Genomic DNA, 26,611 nt, shown 5'->3' on the forward strand with positions numbered 1-26,611 from the left:
TGTGTGACCTCAGGCCCCTACTCTACTGCCACAGATATACAATACACAATCCATGTGTACATGTGTTTATATTTCATACCTGTCAAATCTGTCATCTCACAGAGCACCAGAAATAGACAGAACATGACATACTTACGCATAACATTAATATGGACAGGGATGGAAGTCTCTGTCCCTTTAATGTTTCTAGATTCACAGTAGTATTCTCCTCTGTCCTCAGAGCTGATGTTAGTGATGCTGTAACTCTGTCCTGATGCTTTTGGTGAGGTTACGTTCTTCTTGTACCAGGTGTATTTGTCCACAGTTGGGTTGGCATCACTGCTGCAGGTCAGAGTCACTGAACTGCCCTCCACTATGTCACCAGAGGGACTGACTGATACTGAGGTGTCCTTTGGTCCATCTGATATAAAAGACAGTGGATTTAAAAATATAACTAATTAGGTCAGTTAAAAATGTGATATACATTTTCCACAATTGTAGTTTTCCACACAATTATTTGTAGATTCACCTTCCTACTGAAGATGATCAATTCCAGTATCATATGGAGCTAAATTCTGTCACTACAATGTTATTATAGTTAACTAAAGGTTTAAACCCAATGTACTTACATCTGACAGTGAGAGTCTCTTCAGCAGAGGGGAGATCCTCATGTCCTTCTACAGAACAGGAGTATCTGCCTGTATCCTCACTGCTGACTGAGAATAGGATATAGACAGGAGAGGAGGTGTTGCTGTTTGGTAGAGGCTGTCTATTCTTATACCAACTGTAGGCTGTGTTGGGGTCCAGTGTACATTTGGTTCTACATCTCAGTGTGACATTCTCCCTCTCTGACACAGATGTAGGATCCATCTCCAACACAACATCTAGAGTAAAATGAATCAAATCATTATTCTCCTCCTGTATATGTCCTCTTATGTGAAATGTAACATTTGGTATTTTTCCATCACATAACACTACTGTGTCTGTATGACTGCCCTTAATAAGATCATTACACTAATAGATATGAGATGTGTGACAGATTACCTGTGACAGTCAGGGAGACAGGTGAGCCAGAAAACTTTTCTCCAGATGTTATGAATCTGAACCTGAACCCAGCAGAGTCATTCAATCTCAGGTCTGTGATTCTCAGGGTACAGTCACTCTTCTTATCCCCAAGGTACTCCATATGACCCTCATACCCTGGCATTGAGCTCAGATCTTCAGCCTCCATACCAGACCATTTAGTAAACCAGAAAGCTTGTTTGATCTCATGATAACTGGGATATGTGTAAGAGCAGGATATGTCCACTGTTGACCCCTTCAAGGCACAGATACTCTGCTGGGTGTAAGTCACACTCCAACACTTCTTACCTGAAATACAAGAAGACAATAGAACACCTTATATAAATCTTTCATTACAGTATCTACCGATATACACTGATGTTGTTTATAAAGTAGAAAATCAAACAAGTTTAACAGTGTACATTCGTGACAACCATAATTTGAATAATGATACATATTAATTGATTCATTGGCATAAGTCTCACAACCTGAAACAAACATGTATGAGATGTTTATTTTTAAAAACACACTCACACACTGCAGGAGAGAAGATATTCTCATAGCCTTTTACAGCACAGGAGTAACTGTCTGCATCACTAAAGGAGTCTGAGTTCAGGCTGGAAGTGTCCTCCTTTACTTTGTGTCCGTTCTTGTACCAGATGTAGGTGGGGTTGTCAGTCAGAGTACAGGTGGTGATACACATCAGTGTCCTCTTCCCTGCCTTTCTGGCAGGAGTCACCTTCACCTGCAGGTCTGAATACAGAGTCAATGACAATAACATCATTAAGTATTGAGTCTAAAATATAAAGAAACCAACAGTGAATATACATCTATGAGTATGATAATTTGTTCAGTGTTACCTGTGACAGTCAGAGTTGTTCCAGGGAAACTGTGTCCCCATCTTGATGTCTGTGTGTTGAATATGAACTTGTACTCAGCAGAGTCCTCCTCTCTCAGATCTGTGATTCTCAGATCTGTGATTCTCAGGGTGGAGCGACCTCTCTCCTTCTCTCCAACATACTCCACATGACCTGCATACCCTGGGTCTGTGGTTAGGTCCTCAGGTGTCGACTTATCCCTCCACCTAGATCTCTGTTTAGGACTAAACCAGAGTGATGATGTGACAGTATCATAACCACTGCCATAAGTACAGGAAATGTCCACTGTTGACCCCTTCAAGGCACAGATTGTCCTCTTGGTGTAAGCCACTGTGTTGCAGTCCTGACCCTGGACACCTGAAACATAATGGAATCACATGAGTACATTATACAGTATTTTCAGATATTTTCAGATATGAATCAAATTCTGTATACTTGCTGTATGAGATTCCATGTTAGATTAACACTCACACACTGCAGGAGAGTGGAGATCCTCATGGCCTTTTACAGCACAGGAGTAGCTGTCTTCATAGTTACTGGAGACTGGGTCTTTGTACTGGGGGGAGGTGCTCTCATCTAGATGTTGTCCGTTCTTGTACCAGATGTAGGTGGGTTTGTCAGTCAGAATACAGGTGGTGCTACAGGTCAGTGTCTTATCCTGATGTCCACCAGTCACCTTCACCTGAAGACCTGGAGAAAAAACAATATCACTGTAAATCCCTTTATCACTGACTTATCACTCAAATACAAAGATGGAAGAGATCCTATGTTATTCAGACATAAACACAAACCAAGACATTTATCCTGAACGAAATGGAATTCAACTGTTTAACTATATTGAATGCAACTGTACCTGTGACAGAAAGAGTGACTCCAGGTTCACCAGTATACCTCCATGTTCCAGTCTGATCTGTAAATCTGAATTTGTATATAGCTGAGTCACTCTCTCTCAGGTCTGTGATTTTCAGGGTGTGACCATTCTCTTTATCCTTACGGTACGTCACACGTCCTTTGTAGTCTGGGTCATCACTCAGACTTACAGGACCAGCAGCATCATTTTTAGTGAACCAGAAGGTTGTTGTGACTTTACCACTGGGATATGTGTAAGAGCAGGACAGTTCCACTGTTGACCCCTTCAAGGTACAGATACTCTGAGTGATGTATGTAACACTCCAGCCATCCTGACCCAGTACCACTGAAACACAGTCACACAACACAATGGTATCAGAATTAAGCCAAGGTCATTTGGCTCACACTGAAAGTAGGGTTTGTTCACACTTTGTTGCTGTAGTTGCTGAGTGTGAATGGAAACTGTAGAAAAGCATCATTCAGTGAGGTGTGAAAGATAACTATTTAAAGTGAAGTGGAGACACCTAACAGAACACACCAGAATAACATTATGATTCTTATCATTTTAGAAATGTCTGTAGATTGTTAAACAGAGCAACTAAAAGATAAGAATGAGACCATACCTGCTACAGACCAGAGAAAGACCACCAACACACTTCCTGCTGTTCTCAAGGACATTGTTGCATCTCCCACCCTGCAGTCCTAGAAACATAAACAACAACTCTATAGCTGGTGAATAACTCCACCTGATACATAGAAGTTTAAACTGTAAATGGGGTACAGGGCCTCATTACTGAAGATGAACCAGGCTCATATTGTGTTGTATTGTGCTATATGGTTGTCTATGTGAATACTGTCTGTCTGTAAGTCTATAGCACTATGTATGTAATGTGTGTGATGTGTTGCATGTCTGTCTACATCTGTCTATTTAAGATGACATGTTGTATGATGCAAAATCTATTTCCTAATGGATACAGTAAAGTAATCATCATCATCATCATCATCATCAACAACAACAATCTCTTATTGAACAGATCTGTATTACTATAAACACATATTTTGATTATTCAGAAGCTGTTTTCGTCTCAGAAACCCAAATATTGGAGGATAAATGTTCCATCCTTTACGGTCCGCCAAGCAGTACAGCAGCCTAAAGACTGACCACCAGGTTGAATGATAGCTGTTATCACCAAGCTGTACAGCAGCCTAAAGACTGACCACCAGGTTGAATGATAGCTGCTATCACCAAGCTGTACAGCAGCCTAAAGACTGACCACCAGGTTGAATGGTAGCTGCTATCACCAAGCTGAACAGCAGCCTAAAGACTGACCACCAGGTTGAATGATAGCTGCTATCACCAAGCTGTACAGCAGCCTAAAGACTGACCACCAGGTTCAATGATAGCTGCTATCACCAAGCTGTACAGCAGCCTAAAGACTGACCACCAGGTTCAATGATAGCTGCTATCACCAAGCTGTACAGCAGCCTAAAGACTGACCACCAGGTTCAATGATAGCTGCTATCACCAAGCTGTACAGCAGCCTAAAGACTGACCACCAGGTTGAATGATAGCTGCTATCACCAAGCTGTACAGCAGTCTAAAGACTGACCAACAGGTTCAATGATAGCTGCTATCACCAAGCTGAACAGCAGCCTAAAGACTGACCACCAGGTTGAATGATAGCTGCTATCACCAAGCTGAACAGCAGCCTAAAGACTGACCACCAGGTTGAATGATAGCTGCTATCACCAAGCTGTACAGCAGCCTAAAGACTGACCAACAGGTTCAATGATAGCTGCCATCACCAAGCTGTACAGCAGCCTAAAGACTGACCAACAGGTTGAATGATAGCTGCTATCACCAAGCTGTGAGGATAAACAGCAAGTGACTAAAGACTGACCATCAGGTTCAATGATAGCTGCTATCACCAAGCTGTACAGCAGCATAAAGACTGACCACCAGGTTGAATGATAGCTGCTATCACCAAGCTGTACAGCAGCCTAAAGACTGACCAACAGGTTCAATGATAGCTGCTATCACCAAGCTGTATAGCAGCCTAAAGACTGACCACCAGGTTGAATGATAGCTGCTATCACCAAGCAGTACAGCAGCCTAAAGACTGACCACCAGGTTGAATGATAGCTGCTATCACCAATCTGTGTGGATAAACAGCAAGTGACACACACACACACTTTTTTAAGGGGGTTGTTCAGCTTCAATATTGCAGATAGATTGTGGCTTCAATCAATGTAATTGTCTGAATCATTTCCAATTCTGATCATCCTCGCAGTGGCAGACCACGTGTAACAACACCTGCACAGGATCGGTACAACAGTAGGCTGAGAGAGGCTGGACTGAGGACTTGTAGGCCTGTTGTAAGGCAGGTCCTAACCAGACATCACCGGCAACAGCGTCGCCTATGGCCACAAACCCACCGTCGCTGGACCAGACAGGACTGGCAAAAAGATATCTTCACTGATGAGTCACGGTTTTGTATCACCAGGGGTGATGGTTGGATTCGCTTTCATCGTCAAAGGACTGAGCTTTACACCGAGGCCTGTACTCTGGAGCGGGATCGATTTGGATTTGGATTTGGAGGTGGAGGGTCCGTCATGGTCTGGGGTGGTGTGTCACAGCATCATTGGACTGAGCTTGTTGTCATTGCAGGCAATCTCAAAGCTGTGCGTTACAGGGAAGACATCCTCCTCCCTCATGTGGTACCCTTCCTGCAGGCTCGTCCTGACATGACCCTCCAGCATGACAATGCCACCAGCCATACTGCTCTTTCTTTGTGTGATTTCCTGCAAGACAGGAATGCCAGTGTTCTGCCATGGCCAGCGAAGAGCCCGGATCTCAATCCCGATGAGCACGTCTGGGACCTGTTGGATCGGCGGGTGAGGGCTAGGGCCATTCCCACCAGAAATGTCTGGGAACTTGCAGGTGCCTTGGTGGTAGAGTGAGGTAAAATCTCACAGCAAGATCTGGCCAATCTGGTGCAGTCCATGTGGAGGAGATGCACTGCAGTACTTAATGCAGCTGGTGGCCACACCAGATACTGAGTTACTTTTGATTTTGACCCCCCCCCCCCCCCCACCCCCCACCCCCGTTTGTTCAGGGTGACATTATGCCCTTTCTGTTCGTCACATATCTGTGGAACTTGGTCAGTCTATGTCTCAGTTATTTCTTCATAGAAACATTTACACATGTTAAGTTTGCTGAAAATAAACGCAGTTGACAGTGAGAGGCCGTTTCAGTTTTTATATATATTTTTTGTAAATATGTTTTCCACTCAATGATCATGCTGCTGCTCCCCCTATGGTCATTCCACCCCACCCCCTCTACAGCCTCCACCCCAAGGATCATGCTGCTGCTCCCCCTATGGTCATTCCACCCCACCCCCTCTACAGTCTTTACTCTGCCTCCACCCCAATGGTCATTATTCATCACTGCCAGAGTTATTATCTATATAGTGCTAGTTCTATTTCTGTTGTTTTCATTTCCATTTTTCATCATTTTATTTCACTAGTCCTGCATGTTGGAGCTCCAAGCCTAAGATGTTCACTGAACCCTGCAATTACACCTGCAACCCTGTGCATGTGACTATTAAACAATCTGAATCTTTATTATGTTCCCCTTACCCTACCTCCTCTCCTCTAATTGGAGTAAACTAATGACAAACACAGACAAAATGTTGTGTTACTGTCCTGGACCAAAACAGTTATTCCCATTCAAAATATGTTTTACCTAACCACTAACTCTAATCTTAATCCTAACCACTAAACCTAAGTCTAAATCGAAAATTAACCCTCAAACAAAAATAGCCTTTTTCCTTGTGTGGACCTGTGAAATGTACCCACTTGTCCACCTTTTCCTTGATTTTCTGTCCTTGTGAGGACTTCTGGTCCAAGGATAGTAAAACCACACACACACACACACACACACACACAACCACTGTTGGTCTTTGTGTTTAGTACTGGTACCTAATAATAATGTCCTCAAACATTTTGGGTCAATAACAACATAACAAACTAATGAAACACAACACTGGCTAGTACTTGACCAAGTCACATTTAAGCACACAAACACTGATGTCTATAGTAGTATTAGCCACTATCATATTATGTTACAATGTTGGCCCTTATGTACAGCAGAGGAGGCTGGTGATAGAAGGAGATGGTGCTGCAGTGGATGCTAATTTGTGTTTTTTATGCTGGTCTTAAATTTTTTTTGTTCTTAATGTCTCTGCCATCATGTTGTAATAGGTCTGGGTGTAGCTGGTGCAGAGGAGTCAGGCGCAGGACAGCAGAGATAAATAATACACGTCATTTTACTCAAGACTTAAAAATAGTCAATAATACCTAGCCCACAATACAGACCGTAAATACAACAAACAATCACTCACTAACAAACATGGGGGACAGAGGGTTAAATAATGAACAAGTAATTGAGGGAGTGAAACCAGGTGTGTAAGACAAGGACAAAACAAATGGAAAATGAAAGTGGATCGGTGGCTAGAAGGCTGGTGACGTCGACCACCGAACGACTCCCGAACAAGGAGAGGGACCGACTTCGGAGGAAGTTGTGACACATTTCCTTTGGCCTACAGCTTCTAAACATCACAACAGTGATCACTAAACTTGATTTGGACTAAATTTTCAACTTCAATGAGTCTGCAACTTACTCCGGACCAGACCCTGATACCCGGCAACCCTGATCCCCGGCAGCCGAGAGTCAAGCGAGCAGGCATCCTGACGAGATTACGTCGGTGATCAAATAGACCAACAAATAGACCAACAAACTGGATGAGCTCGAGGCTATCCTGTCAACGGGACCTGAATAACTGTAATATATGTCTCTCAGAGTCGTGGCTGAACGTGGATTTACATCATGGATTTACATCTTGCTGATTTGTCTACACTCTTAGAAAACAAATGGTGCTATCTAGAACCTAAAAGGGTTGTTTGGTTCTCCCCATAGGAGAACACTTTGAAGAACTGTTTTTGTTTCCAGATAGAACACTTTTGGGTTCCATGTAGAACCCTTTCCACAGAGGGTTCTACATGGAACACAAAAAGGTTCTACCTGGAACCAAAACTAATTCTACATAGAACCAAAAGGGTGCTCCTATGGGGACAGCCGAAGAACACTTTTGGATCCTCACCTGTCCAACTAGGAGGAACAAAACTCTAGTTCACCTATACTCTACACATGAATAAAAGGCCCTCCCTTGCCCTCTCTTTGGCAAATCAGACCATACCTTTGTCCTCCTGCTTCCTGCCTACAAGCAAATACTCAAACAGGACCTACCAGAGACACGCTCAATACAGAAGTGGTCCGATCAAGTGGATGCTCAGCTACAGGACTGTTTCACTAGCACAGACTGGAATAAGTTCCGGGATTCATCCAATAACATTGAGGAATTGATCACGTCTTTCACCACTTCATTAATAAGTGCATCGCCGACATTGTCACCACAGTGACCTACAGACGTACCCCAACCAGAAGCCATGGATTACAGGCAACATCTGCACAGAGCTGAAGGCTAGAGCTTCCGCTTTCAAGCAACGGGACACTAATCCAGACAGTTAAAGAAATTCTGCTACGACCTCCGAAGAGCAATCAAACCGGAAACGCGTCAATACAGGACTAAGGCTGAATCCTACAATGCTGGCTCTGAAGCGAGAAGCATGTGGCTGGGCTTGCAAACTATCATGGATTACAAAGGGAAATCCAGCCGCGAGCTGCCCAGTGACACAAGTCCACCAGACGAGCTAAAGTAAATTACTTCTATGCTCACTTAGTCTATTATCTATTCTGATGCCTAGTCACTTTACCTCTACCTATGGGGCAGCAGGTAGCCTAGCGGTTAAGAGCGTTGGGCCAGTAAAGGTTGCTGTTTTGACTTCCTGAACTGGCAAAAGCAGTAAATTCTGCAGTTCTGCCCTTGAGCAAGGCAGTTAACCCACAACAACAACTGCTCCCAGTCATCGATTATGTCCATTAATACAGCCCCACGCACCTCTCTGATTCAGAGGGGTTGAATTAAATGTAGAAGACACATTTCAGTTGAATGCATTCAGTTGTGCAACAGACTAGGTATCCCCCTTTCCCTTATATGTATGTACATAAACACCTTAATTACCTCGTACCCCTGCACAACGACTCGGTACTGTGAAACAGATGTTATTTTTACTCGTTATTGATATTCGTTATTCACTCTGTATTTATTCCTTGTGTCACTATTTCCCTCAAAACATTTACACAGTGTAAGTATTCAGACCCCTTTACCTATTTTGACATTTTGTTACATTACAGCCTTATTCTAAAATGGAATAAATAAACCATTTCCCTCATCATTCTACACAGGATACACCATAAAGACAAAGCAAAAACTGTTTTTTTTAACACAAGTATTCATAACCTTTGTTATGAGATTCGAAATTGAGCTCGGGTGTATCATGTTTCCATTGATCGTCCTTAAAATGTGATTGGAGTCCACCTGTGGTAAATTCCTGTCTATATAAGGTCCCACAGTTGACTATGCAGGTCAGAGAAAAAACCAAGCCATGACGACGAAGGAATTGTCTGTAGAGCTCCGAGACAGGATTGGGTCTAGGCAAAGATTTGGGGAAGGGTACAAAACATGTCTGCAGTATGAAAGTCCCCAAGAACACAGTGGCCTCCATCATTCTTAAATGGAAGAACGGAGCAATAGGAGGAGAAGGGCCTTGGTCAGGTAGGTGACCAAGAACTGATGGTCACTCTGACAGAGCTCCAGTGTTCCTCTGTGGAGATGGGAGAACCTTCCAGATGGACAACCATCTCTGCAGCACTCCACCAATCAGGCCTTTATTGTAGAGTGGCCAGATGGAAGCCAGATGACAGCCAGCTTGAACTTTGCCAAAAGGCACCTAAATGAGATTCTCTGGTCTGATGAAACCAAGATGGAACTCTTTGGCCTCAATAGCCAAGTGTCACATCTGGAGGTTACCTTGCACATCCCTACGATGAAGCATGGTGGTGGCATCATAATGGTGTGGGGATGTTCTTCAGCTGCAGGGACTGGGAGATCAGTCAGGATTGAGGGAAAGATGAAAAAAATAGAGAGATATCCTTGATGAAAACCTGCTCCGGAGCGCTCAGGACCTCCCAACAGAACAACAACCCTAAGCACACAGCCAAGACAATGCAGGAGTGGCTTCGGGACAAGACTCTGAATGTCCAACAGTGGCCCAGCCAGAGGCAGGACAATCCCGATCTAACATCTCTGGAGAGACCTGAAATAGCTGTGCAGCGATGCTCCCCATCCAACCTGACAGAGCTTGAGAGGATCTGCAGAGAAGAATGGGAGAAACTCCCCAAATTCAAGTTTGCTAAGCTTGTAGCATCATACCCAAGAAGACTCAAGGCTGTTATCGCTGACAAGGTGCTTCAACAAAGTACTGAGTAAAAGGTCTTAATACTTATGGAAATGTGATATTTCAGTTTACATTTTTAATACATTTTCAAAATTGTATAACATACTGTTTTTGTATGTATTATTATGGAGTATTGTGTGGAGATTGATGAGGAGCAACAATTGAATCCATTTTAGAATAAAGGCTGTAACGTAGCAAAATATGGAAAAAGTCAAGGGGTCTGAATACTTTCCGAATACACTGTATTTTTATCTTTAACTCTGCATTGTTGGAAAGGACACGTTTAGTCAGCATTTCAATACACCTTCACTGTGTCTCATGTTTATACTACTCCTAAACACAACCCACCATCACTGTGTCTCATGTTAATACTACTCCTAAACACAACCCACCATCACTGTGTCTCATGTTAATACTACTCCTAAACACAACCCACCATTACTGTGTCTCATGTTAATACTACTCCTAAACACAACCCACCATCACTGTGTCTCATGTTAATACTACTCCTAAACACAACCCACCATCACTGTGTCTCATGTTAATACTACTCCTAAACACAACCCACCATTACTGTGTCTCATGTTAATACTACTCCTAAACACAACCCACCATCACTGTGTCTCATGTTAATACTACTCCTAAACACAACCCACCATTACTGTGTCTCATGTTAATACTACTCCTAAACACAACCCACCATCACTGTGTCTCATGTTTATACTACTCCTAAACACAAACCACCGTCACTGTGTCTCATGTTACTACTACTCCTAAACACAACCCACCATCACTGTGTCTCATGTTAATACTACTCCTAAACACAACCCACCATCACTGTGTCTCATGTTAATACTACTCCTAAAGCTCTTATGAAGAATCCACTTAATCACTCTTACTGTCACGCTTTAGGCCATTTTCAAAATGTATTGCTCTCAGAGCTCTTAAAACTCTTAAAACAGCATGCACAAGTCTTTATGTGAAACCACATGTACAATGTACATCCCATCTTTTTATAGCATACAATATATCTCTGTATTTGTCAAGGGTGCAAATAATTTTGGTCATGACTCTGTATCCAACAATCAGATTAATATGTAAAAATAAATTTACACTCACTCACACAGACACACACACACAGTTATACTTGACCCTGTTAAACTTACACTGTTAAACTGTGAACATTGAATGGAGATCTGGGTATTACTGGAAAACTCTACTGATCATGTTTTAAACATGTAAATGAATAAACTGAACTTAACTAAACACATGAAACCACAGTCCAGGGTCAGTATTCACAAAGTATATCAGAGTAGGAGAGCTGATCTGGGATCAGTTTAGCATTTTAGATCATAATTATATGGACCATCTGAGACACTTTATGAATACAGGCCCTGATGTAACAACCAAAACACAGTTCAAAATAAACCAACAAGTACAAAGATACAGGAAGTCATGTGATGTTTGGCTAAAAACATCAAAACTAAAACTATATTTCAAGATATCGTCAAGTGTACTTACAGAGTGAAGTGAAGAGGAGAGGTCTTGAACAGTGAGTCAACTTACTGTCACTGTGTGGAAACAAGAAGGAGTCTACTGTAAGTATTAGTAGAAGCAGACATAGCCTAAGTGTGAGTTCTGTGGTTGACACTTATCGAGTAGTCTAGTCAGGTCATTAACATGCAGCAACAACATGTCACATAAGGGATGTTACTGTATCAAAATAGAAAATGGTCTAAAGTCAGAATACTGTAGTTGCATTTCTTTATATGAGGAGTGGACCTTCATGTTTTACAAGAGGCAAAATGTGACCCATTCCCATCACTGTTCATCAGCTGGTACTGAAGGTTCCAGAACAGATGAAAGGGGAGTATCTTTGGTTCCAGTGTTCTAGACAAGAGCTCTCCCTACTGACATCTCAACATTACTGCAGACTCCAGGCTTCATATGTCCCTAGTAGTCTGATGGAAATATACAAAATAGAAGGTAAAATAACATTTGAAAATGTAAAATGTATAGAGAACTAACCAGGCGCAAACATAAAAATACTGTGATATTGGGACTTATGTTGAACTGACATTTGAATTGAGCGAACAAGTGAGCTCAGCTAGCTTGTTAGCTACATGAAGATTTTTCCTAAATAAACTAGCATTTCTCTGCATCACACAGCTACTCTGAATGGACTGGATTGTGAACAATATGATGTGCTGCCACTGAATTACAGCAAGACCCCATAGTTAACTAGTGAGCTAGTTAGTGAGCCTACTTTTAGCTATCAACATTAACTAGCTAGAAACAACAGACAACAGTGAGCTGTCATTATGCCAAGTCCAAGGCAAGCTGCTCTGTATTTCCACTGTGTTCTTGTGTGAAAGAGATGTCTTCAGCTCTCTGATCTTCAGAACAACGGACCCAAAGTGAACCCTGACATCCATATAACTAAGTCTGTCTGTCTGTCTGTCTGTCTGTCTGTCTGTTATTATGTCTTATTGTGTCTGTATGATGCGTTTTTTTATTTTTTTTTTACATTGAATAATTGTTTATTGCTGCTGAGTGATGCATGTTTAAAAAACATTTACATTGAATAATTATTTATTGCTGCTTCGTTATTGTTATTTTATTGTGATTTAGTTTTAGTTTTAGTTTTATTTACAATTTTTATAATTAAAAAAAAGGAAAATTCCTTACATAAAAAACTGCATTGTTGCTTAATAAGCATTTAATAACCATTTCACAGTAAGGTCTACCTGTTGTAATCGGCGCATGTTTCAAATACAATTTGATTTGTGTGTTTAGGCGCTGGACTCCCTCTGACACTGGGATTCTGAATATCTAGAAGTCTGAGCCGCCAGTGGACGGGGACGGGAGGGTTATTCTACTAGTTGACATATGGAATTGTTTTAAGGTGGTCATACCATGGATCATTTAGCTATTTGATTTTGAATTATAGTACCCCTTTAGGTAAACAAGGATAAGGACTAATGTTTGTGAGAGCAGGCAGGTGACTGCAATATAGTCTGCATGGAACATGCCCCATATTCAACTGTAATTCAATTCAAAAATAACATTTATTTATCCCCTGTAGGGGCAATTACTAGGCACCCTATGGCATCAGGCTGGCACTGAGTCTCACAATGACATCACAATGGGTCACATGTCCAGTCACATGACCATACATACACAGTAAAACACATGATAACAACAGATGTCATCCCCCTTAGTGTCTACAACATGGTCATCATAGAGGAGGTTCACTGGGCAAAGATCCCTTCAACTTCTAATGATGATGTCATTTCCATGTTTCACAGCTCAGGCCGAGGGAGATTTACATTTACAGTAGAGAACATATAATTAGAATGTAGAACTTTGATACTCTCTATCTCCCCACACCTACAGTACAAAACATAGAGAGTATCAGAGTTCTACATTCTAATTATATCTCCCCTCACCTACAGCACACAATGTAGAAGGAGGAGAGGAAGGGAGGGAGGTGACCACAGTCAAAATACAAGGAATGTAGGAACAGGGTGCTATTTGAGACGGCCTATAGAACCTATAACTGTAGAAATGTATACTGTGGAATAACCAGAAATAAACATACTCACCCACTGGAGTCCTGAGGGGAGGAGAGGTTCACCACTGGAGTCATGAGGGGAGGAGAGGTCCACCACTGGAGTCCTGAGGGGAGGAGAGGTCCACCACTGGAGTCCTGAGGAGAGGAGAGGTCCACCACTGCAGTCATGAGGGGAGGAGAGGTCCACCACTGGAGTCCTGAGGGGAGGAGAGGTCCACCACTGGAGTCATGAGGGGAGGAGAGGTCCACCACTGCAGTCATGAGGGGAGGAGAGGTCCACCACTGGAGTCCTGAGGAGAGGAGGGGTCCACCACTGGAGTCCTGAGGAGAGGAGAGGTCCACCACTGGAGTTCTGAGGGGAGGAGAGGTCCACCACTGGAATCCTGAGGAGAGGAGAGGTCCAACACTGGAGTCCTGAGGGGAGGAAAGGTCCAACACTGGATTCCTGAGGGGAGGAGAGGTCCAACACTGGAGTCCTGAGGGGAGTAGAGGTACAACACTGGAGTCCTGAGGGGAGTAGAGGTACAACACTGGAATCCTGAGGGGAGGAGAGGTCCATGACTGGAATCCTGAGGGGAGGAGAGGTCCAACACTGGAGTCCTGAGGGGAGTAGAGGTACAACACTGGAATCCTGAGGGGAGGAGAGGTCCATGACTGGAATCCTGAGGGGAGGAGAGGTCCATCACTGGAATCCTGAGGGGAGGAGAGGTCCAACACTGGAGTCCTGAGGGGAGGAGAGGTCCATGACTGGAATCCTGAGGGGAGGAGAGGTCCACCACTGGAATCCTGAGGGGAGGAGAGGTCCTCCATCAGGAAACATTGTAGCTAAACATCACAATAAATCAATGTTTGATATAGCATGTATTTCTTTATTGTTGAAGTGTTTTGGTTAAATCAGAAATCAAACTCCTCTAATAATGGCTATGCTCCTTGTGGTGGGGTCTGGTAGTGCAGTCTGTTTATACTATGCTCCTTGTGGTGGGGTCTGGTAGTGCAGTCTGTATATACTATGCTCCTTGTGGTGGGGTCTGGTAGTGCAGTCTGTATATACTATGCTCCCTGTGGTGGGGTCTGGTAGTGCAGTCTGTATATACTATGCTCCTGTGGTGGGGTCTGGTAGTGCAGTCTGTATATACTATGCCCCTTGTGGTGGGGTCTGGTAGTGCAGTCTGTATATACTATGCTCCTTGTGGTGGGGTCTGGTAGTGCAGTCTGTATATACTATGCTCCTTGTGGTGGGGTCTGGTAGTGCAGTCTGTATATACTATGCTCCTTGTGGTGGGGTCTGGTAGTGTTGTCTGTATATACTATGCTCCTTGTGGTGGGGTCTGGTAGTGCAGTCTGTATATACTATGCTCCTTGTGGTGGGGTCTGGTAGTGCAGTCTGTATATACTATGCTCCTTGTGGTGGGGTCTGGTAGTGCAGCCTGTCTATACTATGCCCCTGTGGTGGGGTCTGGTAGTGCAGTCTGTATATACTATGCTCCTTGTGGTGGGGTCTGGTAGTGCAGTCTGTCTATACTATGCTCCCTGTGGTGGGGTCTGGTAGTGCAGTCTGTATATACTATGCTCCTTGTGGTGGGGTCTGGTAGTGCAGTCTGTCTATACTATGCCCCTGTGGTGGGGTCTGGTAGTGCAGTCTGCATATACTATGCCCCTGTGGTGGGGTCTGGTAGTGCAACCTGTCTATACTGCGCCCCCTGTGGTGGGGTCTGGTAGTGCAGCCTGTCTATACTATGCCCCTGTGGTGGGGTCTGGTAGTGCAGCCTGTCTATACTATGCCCCTGTGGTGGGGTCTGGTAGTACAGCCTGTCTATACTATGTCCCAGTGGAGGGGTCTGATAGTGCAGCCTGTCTATACTATGTCCCTGTGGTGGGGTCTGGTAGTGCAGCCTGTCTATACTATGCCCGAGTGGTGGGGTCTGGTAGTGCAACCTGTCTATACTACGCCCCCTGTGGTGGGGTCTGGTAGTGCAACCTGTCTATACTACGCCCCCTGTGGTGGGGTCTGGTAGTGCAACCTGTCTATACTACGCCCCCTGTGGTGGGGTCTGGTAGTGCAACCTGTCTATACTACGCCCCCTGTGGTGGGGTCTGGTAGTGCAACCTGTCTATACTATGCCCCTGTGGTGGGGTCTGGTAGTGCAACCTGTCTATACTATGCCCCTGTGGTGGGGTCTGGTAGTGCAACCTGTCTATACTACGCCCCCTGTGGTGGGGTCTGGTAGTGCAACCTGTCTATACTATGCCCCTGTGGTGGGGTCTGGTAGTGCAGCCTGTCTATACTATGGCTGGGGAGACAGAGAGACAGACAGACAGACACACAGACACATGTTTTTAATATACAATTATAATTAATATAACATGTAAAAAACTGCAAATGCTTAAATATATGTAATGTATTTATTATTTTTTTATAAAAGAAAACAATATAGGATTACGTAATATAAAACATAAAAATAATTAATAATATCTGACAGCAATACAAAGTAAATCATTAAACACATCAGGAGAAACTTGGCCCAAAAGCTAAACAAATAATAGAAAGCTGTTATCAATATGATCCACATTAGTTGCTGAGGCAAGTAGTACTATTGATGTTATAACAATACGGCAAAATCCACTTAGAAAAATATCAGGAATGTTATCTTAAACTATAGATAGGAAACAGATTGGTACACAAGAAAAAATATGGAAATGGGAAAATCCCATTTAAAAAAAGCAGAAGCATAACCCCTCCCATTTATCATCAATATACATAATTATCAGAATAAGAAAATAAAAAATATATTCCAGCATTTACTCAAAGTTAAAGTTCATGGTCTGGAAAACCATCTAGATATGGTTGCTAGAGAATAGAGGAGTGAGGCCTGGCTTTGGATCGGAACCGTAGCTCTTCAGTCCAGGATCTGTGGTGGTTCTCTTCAGTCCAGGATCTGTGGTGGCTCTCTTCAGTCCAGGATCTGTGGTGGCTCTCTTCAGTCCAGGATCTGTGGTGGTTCTCTTCAGTCTAGGATCTGTGGTGGTTCTCTTCAGTTGATGTTCTGAGGTACTTTTCTTCAGTCCAGGTTCTGTGGTGGTTATTTTCAGTAAAGGATCTGTGGTGGTTCTCTTCAGTTGATGTTCTGAAGTACTTTCCTTCAGTCCAGGTTCTGTGGTGGTTCTCCTCAGTGCAGGTTCTGTGGTGGTTCTCTTCAGTCCAGGTTCTGTAGTGGTTCTCTTAAGTGGGAGGGTCCCCTCATATTCTGAAAGAAGATACTGAATTAGCAATTTACACTCCCACTAAAATGTTTATGGACACACACAAACACACTTACTGACAGGGTGTCATACTCTGGTGACCTGGTCTTCATGTTCAGAGGTGTGTACATGTCACTGTTGGGGTCACTGTTAGGGTCAGGATGGACATTCTGTGGACAGGAAGAGAGAGAGAGAGAGAGAGAGAGAGGGAGGGAGGGAGGGAGGGAGGGAATGCATGTGTTCTTTGAAACAGTCTTTCCATCATTTTCTATAAACACATTCAAGTACTGTATAAAACACAAACACTCTCACAAACAATCAAAATGTATTATAGAGACTTACTGCCAGAGTGTCATAGTCAGGGGACATGGTCCTCATGTTCAGACCTGTGTACGTGTCACTGTTACAGTCAGGACGGACACTCTGTGGAGAGAGAGTGAAAGAGAGAGAGAGAGAGAGAGAGAGAGAGAGAGAGAGAGAGAGAGAGGGAGAGGGAGAGGGAGAGAGAGAGAGAGAGAGAGAGAGAGACGTAACAATGAAAATAATATGAAAGAGACTGTCTTGACAGTAAATTAATGAAAATGGATTTGTAACTCAGGGTTTCCCAAACTCAGAGCTGGACCCCCCTGGGTGCACGTTTTGTTTTTTGCCCTAACACTACACGGGGGGGGGGGGGGGTGTCCTGGTGTAACTGATAACTGATTGATATAATCACCTGTGTGTCTGTTGTCGCATCACTTCCTCCTGTGAATCTCCTGTAAAGATGGACAGAGTGAGTTCTGCTTTCTACTGACCTCAAGTGGAAGTTGATATGTTACTGATACAATTTAGCAGTTAAAAAAAATCCTTTATTTAACTAGGCAAGTCAGTTAAGAACTAATTCTTATTTACAATGACGGCCTAGGAACAGCGGGTTAACTGCCTTGTTCTTGGCAGAACGACAGATCTTTACCTTGCCAGCTCGGGGATTCGATCTTGCAACCTTGCGGTTACTATTCCAGTTAAGGGCGTTGGGCCAATAAATGCATTTTTGAATGAATTAAGTCAATAACAAATCAGAGTGTTAAGGTAAAAGAATAATACAAATATCAGTTTTCCTTCTTCACTCACCTGAACCACATGAGTCCAGAGAGACAGAGGATGAGAACCAGAACCACCACTATGATTCCTACAGCTGCAGTCACAACTGAGGTCTGTTTCCCTAAAAGATCAAATGGATGATATGAGTACATGTTATTATGAAGTGACAACGAATATACAGAAATACAGGACATTAATGCAATACTTGTATATAGAAGCCTATGTATAAACCAAAGTGTAATGAGGCAAACTAGAAGAATATCACCTTGAAACATCATTTCTTATTGAACATCATTTTGTATTGAAGTATTGAAGATGTAACTTTACCTGCTACAATGATCATTAGAGCTGTAGAGTTCATAGATCCTCTTCCATTCTGGGCCTCACAGTAATATTCTCCTCTGTCCTCAGAGATGATGTTAGTGATGTTGTAACTCTGTCCTGATGCTTTTGGTGAGGTTACGTTCTTCTTGTACCAGGTGTATTTGTCCACAGGTGGGTTGGCATCACTGCTGCAGGTCAGAGTCACTGAACTGCCCTCCACTATTTCACCAGAGGGACTGACTGACACTGAGGGGTTCCTTGGAGCATCTAGTAAAGGATAATATGTCAGAGGGTCAGGACTGTAGTATACTGCCTCAAATGACATCATGTCAAAAATAAATCATATCTAAACTCAGAGGACTATCTAAACCTATCACTTACACAAAACATGAACAATAATAATAAACTTTAGGACTGTCATGTTGTGTCTTGTCTCTGTCCTTTCCCTTCACCCTGTCTCCCTCTGCTGGTCGTTGTTATGTTACCTTTTCTCCCCCGCTTTCCCCCAGCTGTCCCTTGTCTCCTCTAACTACCCGTTCCCCACCTGTTCCCTGTTTCCCTCTGATTAGGTCCCTATATCTCTCTCTGTTTCTGCTCCTGTCCTTGTCGGATTCTTGTTTGTTTGTGTTTCATGCCTGAGCCAGACTATCGTCATGTTTGCTGTAACCTTGTCCTGTCCTGTCGGAATCTGCCGGTCTATCTGAGCCTACCTAAGTTTGGTTATTAAAGAAGCTCTGTTTAAGTTAGTTCGCTTTTGGGTCCTCATTCACTCACCATAACAGAAGAATCCGACCAAGAATGGACCCAGCGACTTCGGATCCTCTCCACTCAGCCGTCGGAATCCAGGGAGCGATGCTCGGCAGACACGAGCAGGAAGTGTCTGCTGCTCGACATGCCGTTGAGACCCTGGCCACCCAAGTCTCCAACCTCACAGAACAGGTTCACCATCTCCGCCTCGATCCACCGGCCACTTCCAGGGCTTTCGAATCTCCGGAGCCCAGAATCAATAACCCGCCGTGTTACTCTGGGGAGCCCACTGAATGCCGCTCGTTCCTCACCCAGTGTGATATTGTGTTTTCTCTCCAGCCCAACACTTACTCCAGGAGCACTGCTCGTGTCGCCTACGTCATATCTCTCCTTATTGGACGGGCTCGTGAGTGGGGCACGGCAATCTGGGAGGCAAGGGCTGAGTGTACTAACCAGTATCAGGACTTTAAGGAGGAGATGATACGGGTTTTTGATCGATCTGTTTTTGGGGAGGAGGCTTCCAGGGCCCTGTCTTCCCTATGTCAAGGTAATCGATCCATAACAGACTACTCTATTGAGTTTCGCACTCTTGCTGCCTCCAGTGGCTGGAACGAGCCGGCTTTGCTCGCTCGTTTTCTGGAGGGTCTCCGCGCAGAGGTAAAGGATGAGATTCTCTCCCGGGAGGTCCCTTCCAGCGTGGATTCCCTGATTGAACTCGCTATTCGCATTGAGCGACGGGTTGATCTGCGTCACCGAGCTCGTGGAAAGGAGCTCGCGTTCTCCGTTGCTCCCCTCTCCGCATCACTACCATCTTCCTCTGCCGGCTCGGGAGCTGAGCCTATGCAGCTGGGAGGTATCCGCATCTCGACTAAGGAAAGGGAACGGAGAATCACCAACCGCCTCTGTCTCTATTGCGGTTCTGCTGGTCATTTTGTCACTTCATGTCCAGTAAAAGCCAGAGCTCATCAGTAAGCGGAGGGCTACTGGTGAGCGCTACTACTCCTGTCTCTCCTTCAAGATCCTGCACTACCTTGTCGGTCCATCTACGCTGGACCGGTTCGTCAGCTTCCTGCAGTGCCTTAATAGACTCTGGGGCGGAGGGCTGTTTTATGGACGAGACCTGGGCTCGGGAACATGACATTCCTCTCAGACAGTTAAGGGAGTCCACGGCCTTGTTCGCCCTGGATGGTAGTCCTCTCCCCAGGATTCAGCGTGAGACGCTACCTTTAACCCTCACTGTTTCTGGTAATCATAGCGAAACCATTTCTTTTTTGATTTTTCGTTCACCTTTTACACCTGTTGTTTTGGGCCATCCCTGGCTAGTTTGTCATAATCCTTCCATTAATTGGTCTAGTAATTCTATCCTCTCCTGGAACGTCTCTTGTCATGTGAAATGTTTAATGTCTGCTATCCCTCCTGTTTCCTCTGTCTCTTCTTCACAGGAGGAGCCTGGTGATTTGACAGGGGTGCCGGAGGAATATCACGATCTGCGCACGGTGTTCAGTCGGTCCAGGGCCACCTCTCTTCCTCCACACCGGTCGTATGATTGTAGTATTGATCTCCTTCCGGGAACCACTCCCCCCCGGGGTAGACTATACTCTCTGTCGGCTCCCGAACGTAAGGCTCTCGAGGATTATTTGTCTGTAGCTCTTGACGCCGGTACCATAGTCCCCTCCTCCTCTCCCGCCGGAGCGGGGTTTTTTTTTGTCAAGAAGAAGGACGGGTCTCTGCGCCCCTGCATAGATTATCGAGGGCTGAATGACATAACAGTTAAGAATCGTTATCCGCTTCCTCTTATGTCTTCAGCCTTCGAGATCCTGCAGGGAGCCAGGTTTTTCACTAAGTTGGACCTTCGTAACGCTTACCATCTCGTGCGCATCAGGGAGGGGGACGAGTGGAAGACGGCGTTTAACACTCCGTTAGGGCACTTTGAATACCGGGTTCTTCCTTTCGGCCTCGCTAACGCTCCAGCTGTCTTTCAGGCATTAGTCAATGATGTCCTGAGAGACATGCTGAACATCTTTGTTTTCGTTTACCTTGACGATATCCTGATTTTTTCACCGTCACTCCAGATTCATGTTCAGCACGTTCGACGTGTCCTCCAGCGCCTTTTAGAGAATTGTCTTTTTGTGAAGGCTGAGAAGTGCACTTTTCATGCCTCCTCCGTCACATTTCTCGGTTCTGTTATTTCCGCTGAAGGCATTAAGATGGATCCCGCTAAAGTCCAAGCTGTCATTGATTGGCCCGTCCCTAAGTCACGCGTCGAGCTGCAGCGCTTTCTCGGCTTCGCGAACTTCTATCGTCGTTTCATCCGTAATTTCGGTCAGGTGGCCGCTCCTCTCACAGCCCTTACTTCTGTCAAGACGTGCTTTAAGTGGTCCGTTTCCGCCCAGGGAGCTTTTGATCTCCTCAAGAATCGTTTTACATCCGCTCCTATCCTTGTTACACCTGACGTCTCTAGACAGTTCGTTGTCGAGGTTGACGCGTCAGAGGTGGGCGTGGGAGCCATTCTTTCTCAGCGCTCCCTCTCTGACGACAAGGTCCACCCATGCGCGTATTTTTCTCATCGCCTGTCGCCGTCGGAACGTAACTATGATGTGGGTAACCGCGAACTGCTCGCCATCCGGTTAGCCCTAGGCGAATGGCGACAGTGGTTGGAGGGGGCGACCGTTCCTTTTGTCGTTTGGACTGACCATAGGAACCTTGAGTACATCCGTTCTGCCAAACGACTTAATGCGCGTCAGGCGCGTTGGGCGCTGTTTTTCGCTCGTTTCGAGTTCGTGATTTCTTATCGTCCGGGCTCTAAGAACACCAAGCCTGATGCTTTGTCTCGTCTCTTCAGTTCTTCAGTAGCCTCCACTGACCCCGAGGGGATTCTCCCTGAGGGGCGTGTTGTCGGGTTGACTGTCTGGGGAATTGAGAGGCAGGTAAAACAAGCGCTCACTCACACTCCGTCGCCGCGCGCTTGTCCTAGGAACCTTCTTTTCGTTCCCGTTCCTACTCGTCTGGCCGTTCTTCAGTGGGCTCACTCTGCCAAGTTAGCCGGCCACCCTGGCGTTCGGGGTACGCTTGCTTCCATTCGCCAGCGTTTTTGGTGGCCCACCCGGGAGCATGACACGCGTCGTTTCGTGGCTGCTTGTTCGGTCTGCGCGCAGACTAAGTCCGGTAACTCTCCTCCTGCCGGCCGTCTCAGGCCGCTTCCTATTCCCTCTCGACCGTGGTCTCACATCGCCTTAGATTTTGTCACCGGACTGCCTTCGTCAGCGGGGAAGACTGTTATTCTTACGGTTGTCGATAGGTTCTCTAAGGCGGCCCATTTCATTCCCCTTGCTAAGCTTCCTTCTGCTAAAGAGACGGCACAAATCATCATCGAGAATGTTTTCAGAATTCATGGCCTTCCGTCAGACGTCGTTTCGGACAGAGGTCCGCAATTCACGTCTCAATTTTGGAGGGAGTTTTGCCGTTTGATTGGGGCTTCCGTCAGTCTCTCTTCCGGCTTTCACCCCCAGTCTAACGGTCAAGCAGAACGGGCCAATCAGACTATTGGTCGCATCTTACGCAGTCTTTCTTTTCGCAACCCTGCGTCTTGGTCAGAACAGCTCCCCTGGGCAGAATACGCCCACAACTCGCTTCCTTCGTCTGCGACCGGGCTATCTCCTTTTCAGAGTAGCCTCGGGTACCAGCCTCCGCTGTTCTCATCTCAGTTCGCCGAGTCCAGCGTCCCCTCCGCTCAGGCTTTTGTCCAACGTTGCGAGCGCACCTGGAAGAGGGTCAGGTCTGCACTTTGCCGTTATAGGACGCAGACTGTGAGGGCTGCTAATAAGCGTAGAACTAAGAGTCCTAGATATTGTCGCGGTCAGAGAGTTTGGCTCTCCACTCAGAACCTTCCCCTTAAGACGGCTTCTCGCAAGTTGACCCCGCGGTTCATTGGTCCGTTCCGTATTTCTCGGGTCATTAATCCTGTCGCAGTTCGACTTCTTCTTCCGCGATACCTTCGTCGCGTCCACCCGGTCTTCCATGTCTCCTGTATTAAGCCCGTTCTTCGCGCCCCCGCTCGTCTTCCCCCCCCCCCCCCATCCTTGTCGAGGGCGCACCCATCTACAGGGTCCGCAGGATTTTGGACATGCGTCCACGGGGCCGTGGTCACCAGTACCTTGTCGATTGGGAGGGGTACGGTCCTGAGGAGAGGAGTTGGGTTCCCTCTCGGGACGTGCTGGACCGTGCGCTGATCGAGGATTTCCTCCGTTGCCGCCAGGTTTCCTCCTCGAGTGCGCCAGGAGGCGCTCGGTGAGTGGGGGGGTACTGTCATGTTGTGTCTTGTCTCTGTCCTTTCCCTTCACCCTGTCTCCCTCTGCTGGTCGTTGTTATGTTACCTTTTCTCCCCCGCTTTCCCCCAGCTGTCCCTTGTCTCCTCTAACTACCCGTTCCCCACCTGTTCCCTGTTTCCCTCTGATTAGGTCCCTATATCTCTCTCTGTTTCTGCTCCTGTCCTTGTCGGATTCTTGTTTGTTTGTGTTTCATGCCTGAGCCAGACTATCGTCATGTTTGCTGTAACCTTGTCCTGTCCTGTCGGAATCTGCCGGTCTATCTGAGCCTACCTAAGTTTGGTTATTAAAGAAGCTCTGTTTAAGTTAGTTCGCTTTTGGGTCCTCATTCACTCACCATAACAAGGACTTTAGTGTCTACTAAACTATTCTTCAAGTGTCTGATGTACTGAACATTCTAACTATAGACATGCATACATCTATGACATTGTCTGTAATTTCTATGTAATGATGAATATGTATAGATAAAGCAGTAATACTCTTCTCATTGATATAACGTTTTTGATACTTTCTAAGTAGAATAGTAGTTTAATTCATACTTACACACTGCAGGAGAGTGGAGGTCCTCATGGTGTTCTACAGCACAGGAGTAACTGTCCGCAGAATGACCCAACACTACTAGGATATTACTAGAGTATTGTTGGGAAGTGGGCTCATCTAGACGTTGTCCGTTCTTGTACCAGATGTAGGTGGGGTTGTCAGTCAGAGTACAGGTGGTGCTACAGGTCAGTGTCTTCTGTCCCTCTGCAGCAGGAGTCACCTTCACCTGCAGACCTGAAACAATATGTATAAAACCACATACACCTCTGTGTCAACAGGATGGTTAATATATTTATCCTGTAATTCAATATGATTTACAGTTGTATCATACAGTGTAGTATTTATTACCTGTGACAGACAGAGTTGTTCCTGGGAAACTATGACCCCATTCAAAGTTGTCTGTTTTAAAAGTGAAGCGATACTCAGCTGATTCCTCCTCTCTCAGATCTGTGATTCTCAGGTAGGAGGGACTTCTGTATGTTCCAGTGTACTCCACACGACCTGCATACCCTGGGTCTGTGGTTAGGTCTTCAGGGGTCGACTTATCACTTCTAAACCAGAATGATGATGTGGTGGAATAATAACCAACATAAGAACAGGATATGTCCACTGTTGACTCCTTCAAGACACAGATTCTCCTCTTGGTGTAAGTCACTCTGTTGCATCTCTGACCCTGAACACCTGAAACACAGTGACATAACAAGAGGTCAACTAGATTATATTCTCAGTTCTTTCTAGAAATGCTAAAAGTTCTCAAGTTTTCAAAGTGAAACCAACACACAGAGAGGTTAAACAGTATTGTTAATAAATAAACACTCACACACTGCAGGAGAGTGGAGGTCCTCATGACCTTTTACAGCACAGGAGTAACTATCGTCATAGTTACTGGAGACTGGGTCTTTGTACTGGGGGGAGTTGCTCTCATCTAGATGTTGTCCGTTCTTGTACCAGATGTAGATGGGGTTGGGGTTACTCAGAGTACAGGTGGTGATACAGGACAGTGTCTTCGACTCTGATCTCCATTTAGGAGTCACCTCCACCTGAAAACCTGAATTAAAGGAGAACAAAAAAAGAGTATATGGTTCAGAATTGGTTTGAGTTAATTATTAACATCATGACTCTTCAAAACGTTATAATGTGCTGTGTTACCTGTGACAGACAGAGTTGTTCCAGGGAAGCTGTACCCCCATCTTGCCTCATCAGTTGTAAATCTGAACTTGTACTCAGTTGAGTCACGTTCTCTCAGGTCTGTGATTCTCAGGGTGGAGTCCTTGTCTGTTTGTTGATGGTATTCCAAACGACCTGCATACTCTGGGTCCTGGCTCAGATCGTTAGTTACACCAGTCTCCCATTTGTTGAACCAGGACACTTCTGTGACGTTATGCCAACTGGGATGTGTGTAAAAGCAGGATATGTCCACTGTTGACCCTTTCAAAGCACAGATACTCTGATGGGTGTAAGTCACATTCATACAGCTCTCACCCACAACACCTGAAACAAAATGCAACTGATCAATTCCTGAAACCATAATGAGACTCAATGTTATAGATGTATTGGACAGGTTCATTTTGAATAAAACAATATTAATATTGACATAAATCTATAAAACTGTTTATCATTCCAATATATCTAGTTAATAATATGGACAGAGAAAGTAAAATCATTCTTATTTGTTCCAAATGATACCACATAAAATACTAGTTTCATTCATACTCACACACTGCAGGAGAGTGGAGATTCTCATGGCCTTTTACAGCACAGGAGTAACTGTCTCCATAGTCATTGGAGACTGGGTCTTTGTACTGGGGGGAGGTGATCTCATCTAGATGTTGTCCGTTCTTGTACCAGGTGTAGGTGGGGTTGTCAGTCAGAGTACAGGTGGTGATACAGGTCAGTGTCTTCTGTCCCTCTGCAGCAGGAGTCACCTTCACCTGCAGACCTGAAACAATACGTATAAAACCACATAACCAGCATCCTGTGTTAACAGGATGGTTAATATATTTATTTATTTTTATTTCACCTTTATTTAACCAGGTAGGCAAGTTGAGAACAAGTTCTCATTTACAATTGCGACCTGGCCAAGATAAAGCAAAGCAGTTCGACACATACAACGACACAGAGTTACAGATGGAGTAAAACAAGTCTACATAATACAGTATAAACAAGTCTATATACGATGTGAGCAAATGAGGTGAGATAAGGGAGGTAAAGATAAAAAAAAGCCATGGTGGCAAAGTAAATACAATATAGCAAGTAAAACACTGGAATGGTAGATTTGCAATGGAAGAATGTGCAAAGTAGAAATAAAAATAATGGGGTGCAAAGGAGCAAAATAAATCAATTAATTAAATACAGTAGGGAAAGAGGTAGTTGTTTGGGCTAAATTATAGGTGGGCTATGTACAGGTGCAGTAATCTGTGAGCTGCTCTGACAGTTGGTGCTTAAAGCTAGTGAGGGAGATAAGTGTTTCCAGTTTCAGAGATTTTTGTAGTTCGTTCCAGTCATTGGCAGCAGAGAACTGGAAGGAGAGGCGGCCAAAGGAAGAATTCGTTTTGGGGGTGACTAGAGAGATATACCTGCTGGAGCGTGTGCTA

At 44.8% G+C, this 26,611-nt stretch overlaps 2 protein-coding genes and 1 long non-coding RNA gene across 3 annotated transcripts; all 3 read right to left on the reverse strand.

The window, feature by feature from the left end:
• Positions 1-17: 17 nt before the first annotated feature.
• On the reverse strand, positions 18-3,446 carry LOC118938178 (B-cell receptor CD22-like). The gene is made up of 6 exons (XM_090194601.1): positions 3,392-3,446; positions 2,773-3,114; positions 2,391-2,609; positions 1,024-1,350; positions 609-863; positions 18-400 (listed from the first exon to the last, which is right to left on the reverse strand). The coding sequence occupies exons 1-6, from the start codon at positions 3,444-3,446 to the stop codon at positions 18-20; spliced, it is 1,581 nt and encodes a 526-aa protein (XP_090050727.1).
• A 12,705-nt stretch (positions 3,447-16,151) lies between these two features.
• Positions 16,152-17,856, reverse strand: LOC118940327 (uncharacterized). The gene is made up of 4 exons (XR_016485717.1): positions 17,717-17,856; positions 17,344-17,424; positions 17,079-17,171; positions 16,152-17,006 (listed from the first exon to the last, which is right to left on the reverse strand). It is a non-coding gene; the product is annotated as an uncharacterized LOC118940327 (long non-coding RNA).
• A 6,266-nt stretch (positions 17,857-24,122) lies between these two features.
• On the reverse strand, positions 24,123-26,002 carry LOC149978739 (uncharacterized). Its single transcript, XM_090195495.1, has 3 exons — positions 25,735-26,002; positions 25,167-25,508; positions 24,123-25,065 (listed from the first exon to the last, which is right to left on the reverse strand). Exons 2-3 carry the CDS (start codon positions 25,486-25,488, stop codon positions 24,806-24,808), a joined length of 582 nt encoding a protein of 193 aa, XP_090051621.1. The 5' UTR covers positions 25,489-25,508; positions 25,735-26,002; the 3' UTR covers positions 24,123-24,805.
• Positions 26,003-26,611: the final 609 nt, after the last annotated feature.

The sequence above is a fragment of the Oncorhynchus mykiss genome, chromosome 13, assembly GCF_057628025.1.
Source record: "Oncorhynchus mykiss isolate SJ-2025 chromosome 13, ASM5762802v1, whole genome shotgun sequence".
NCBI lineage: Eukaryota > Metazoa > Chordata > Actinopteri > Salmoniformes > Salmonidae > Oncorhynchus > Oncorhynchus mykiss.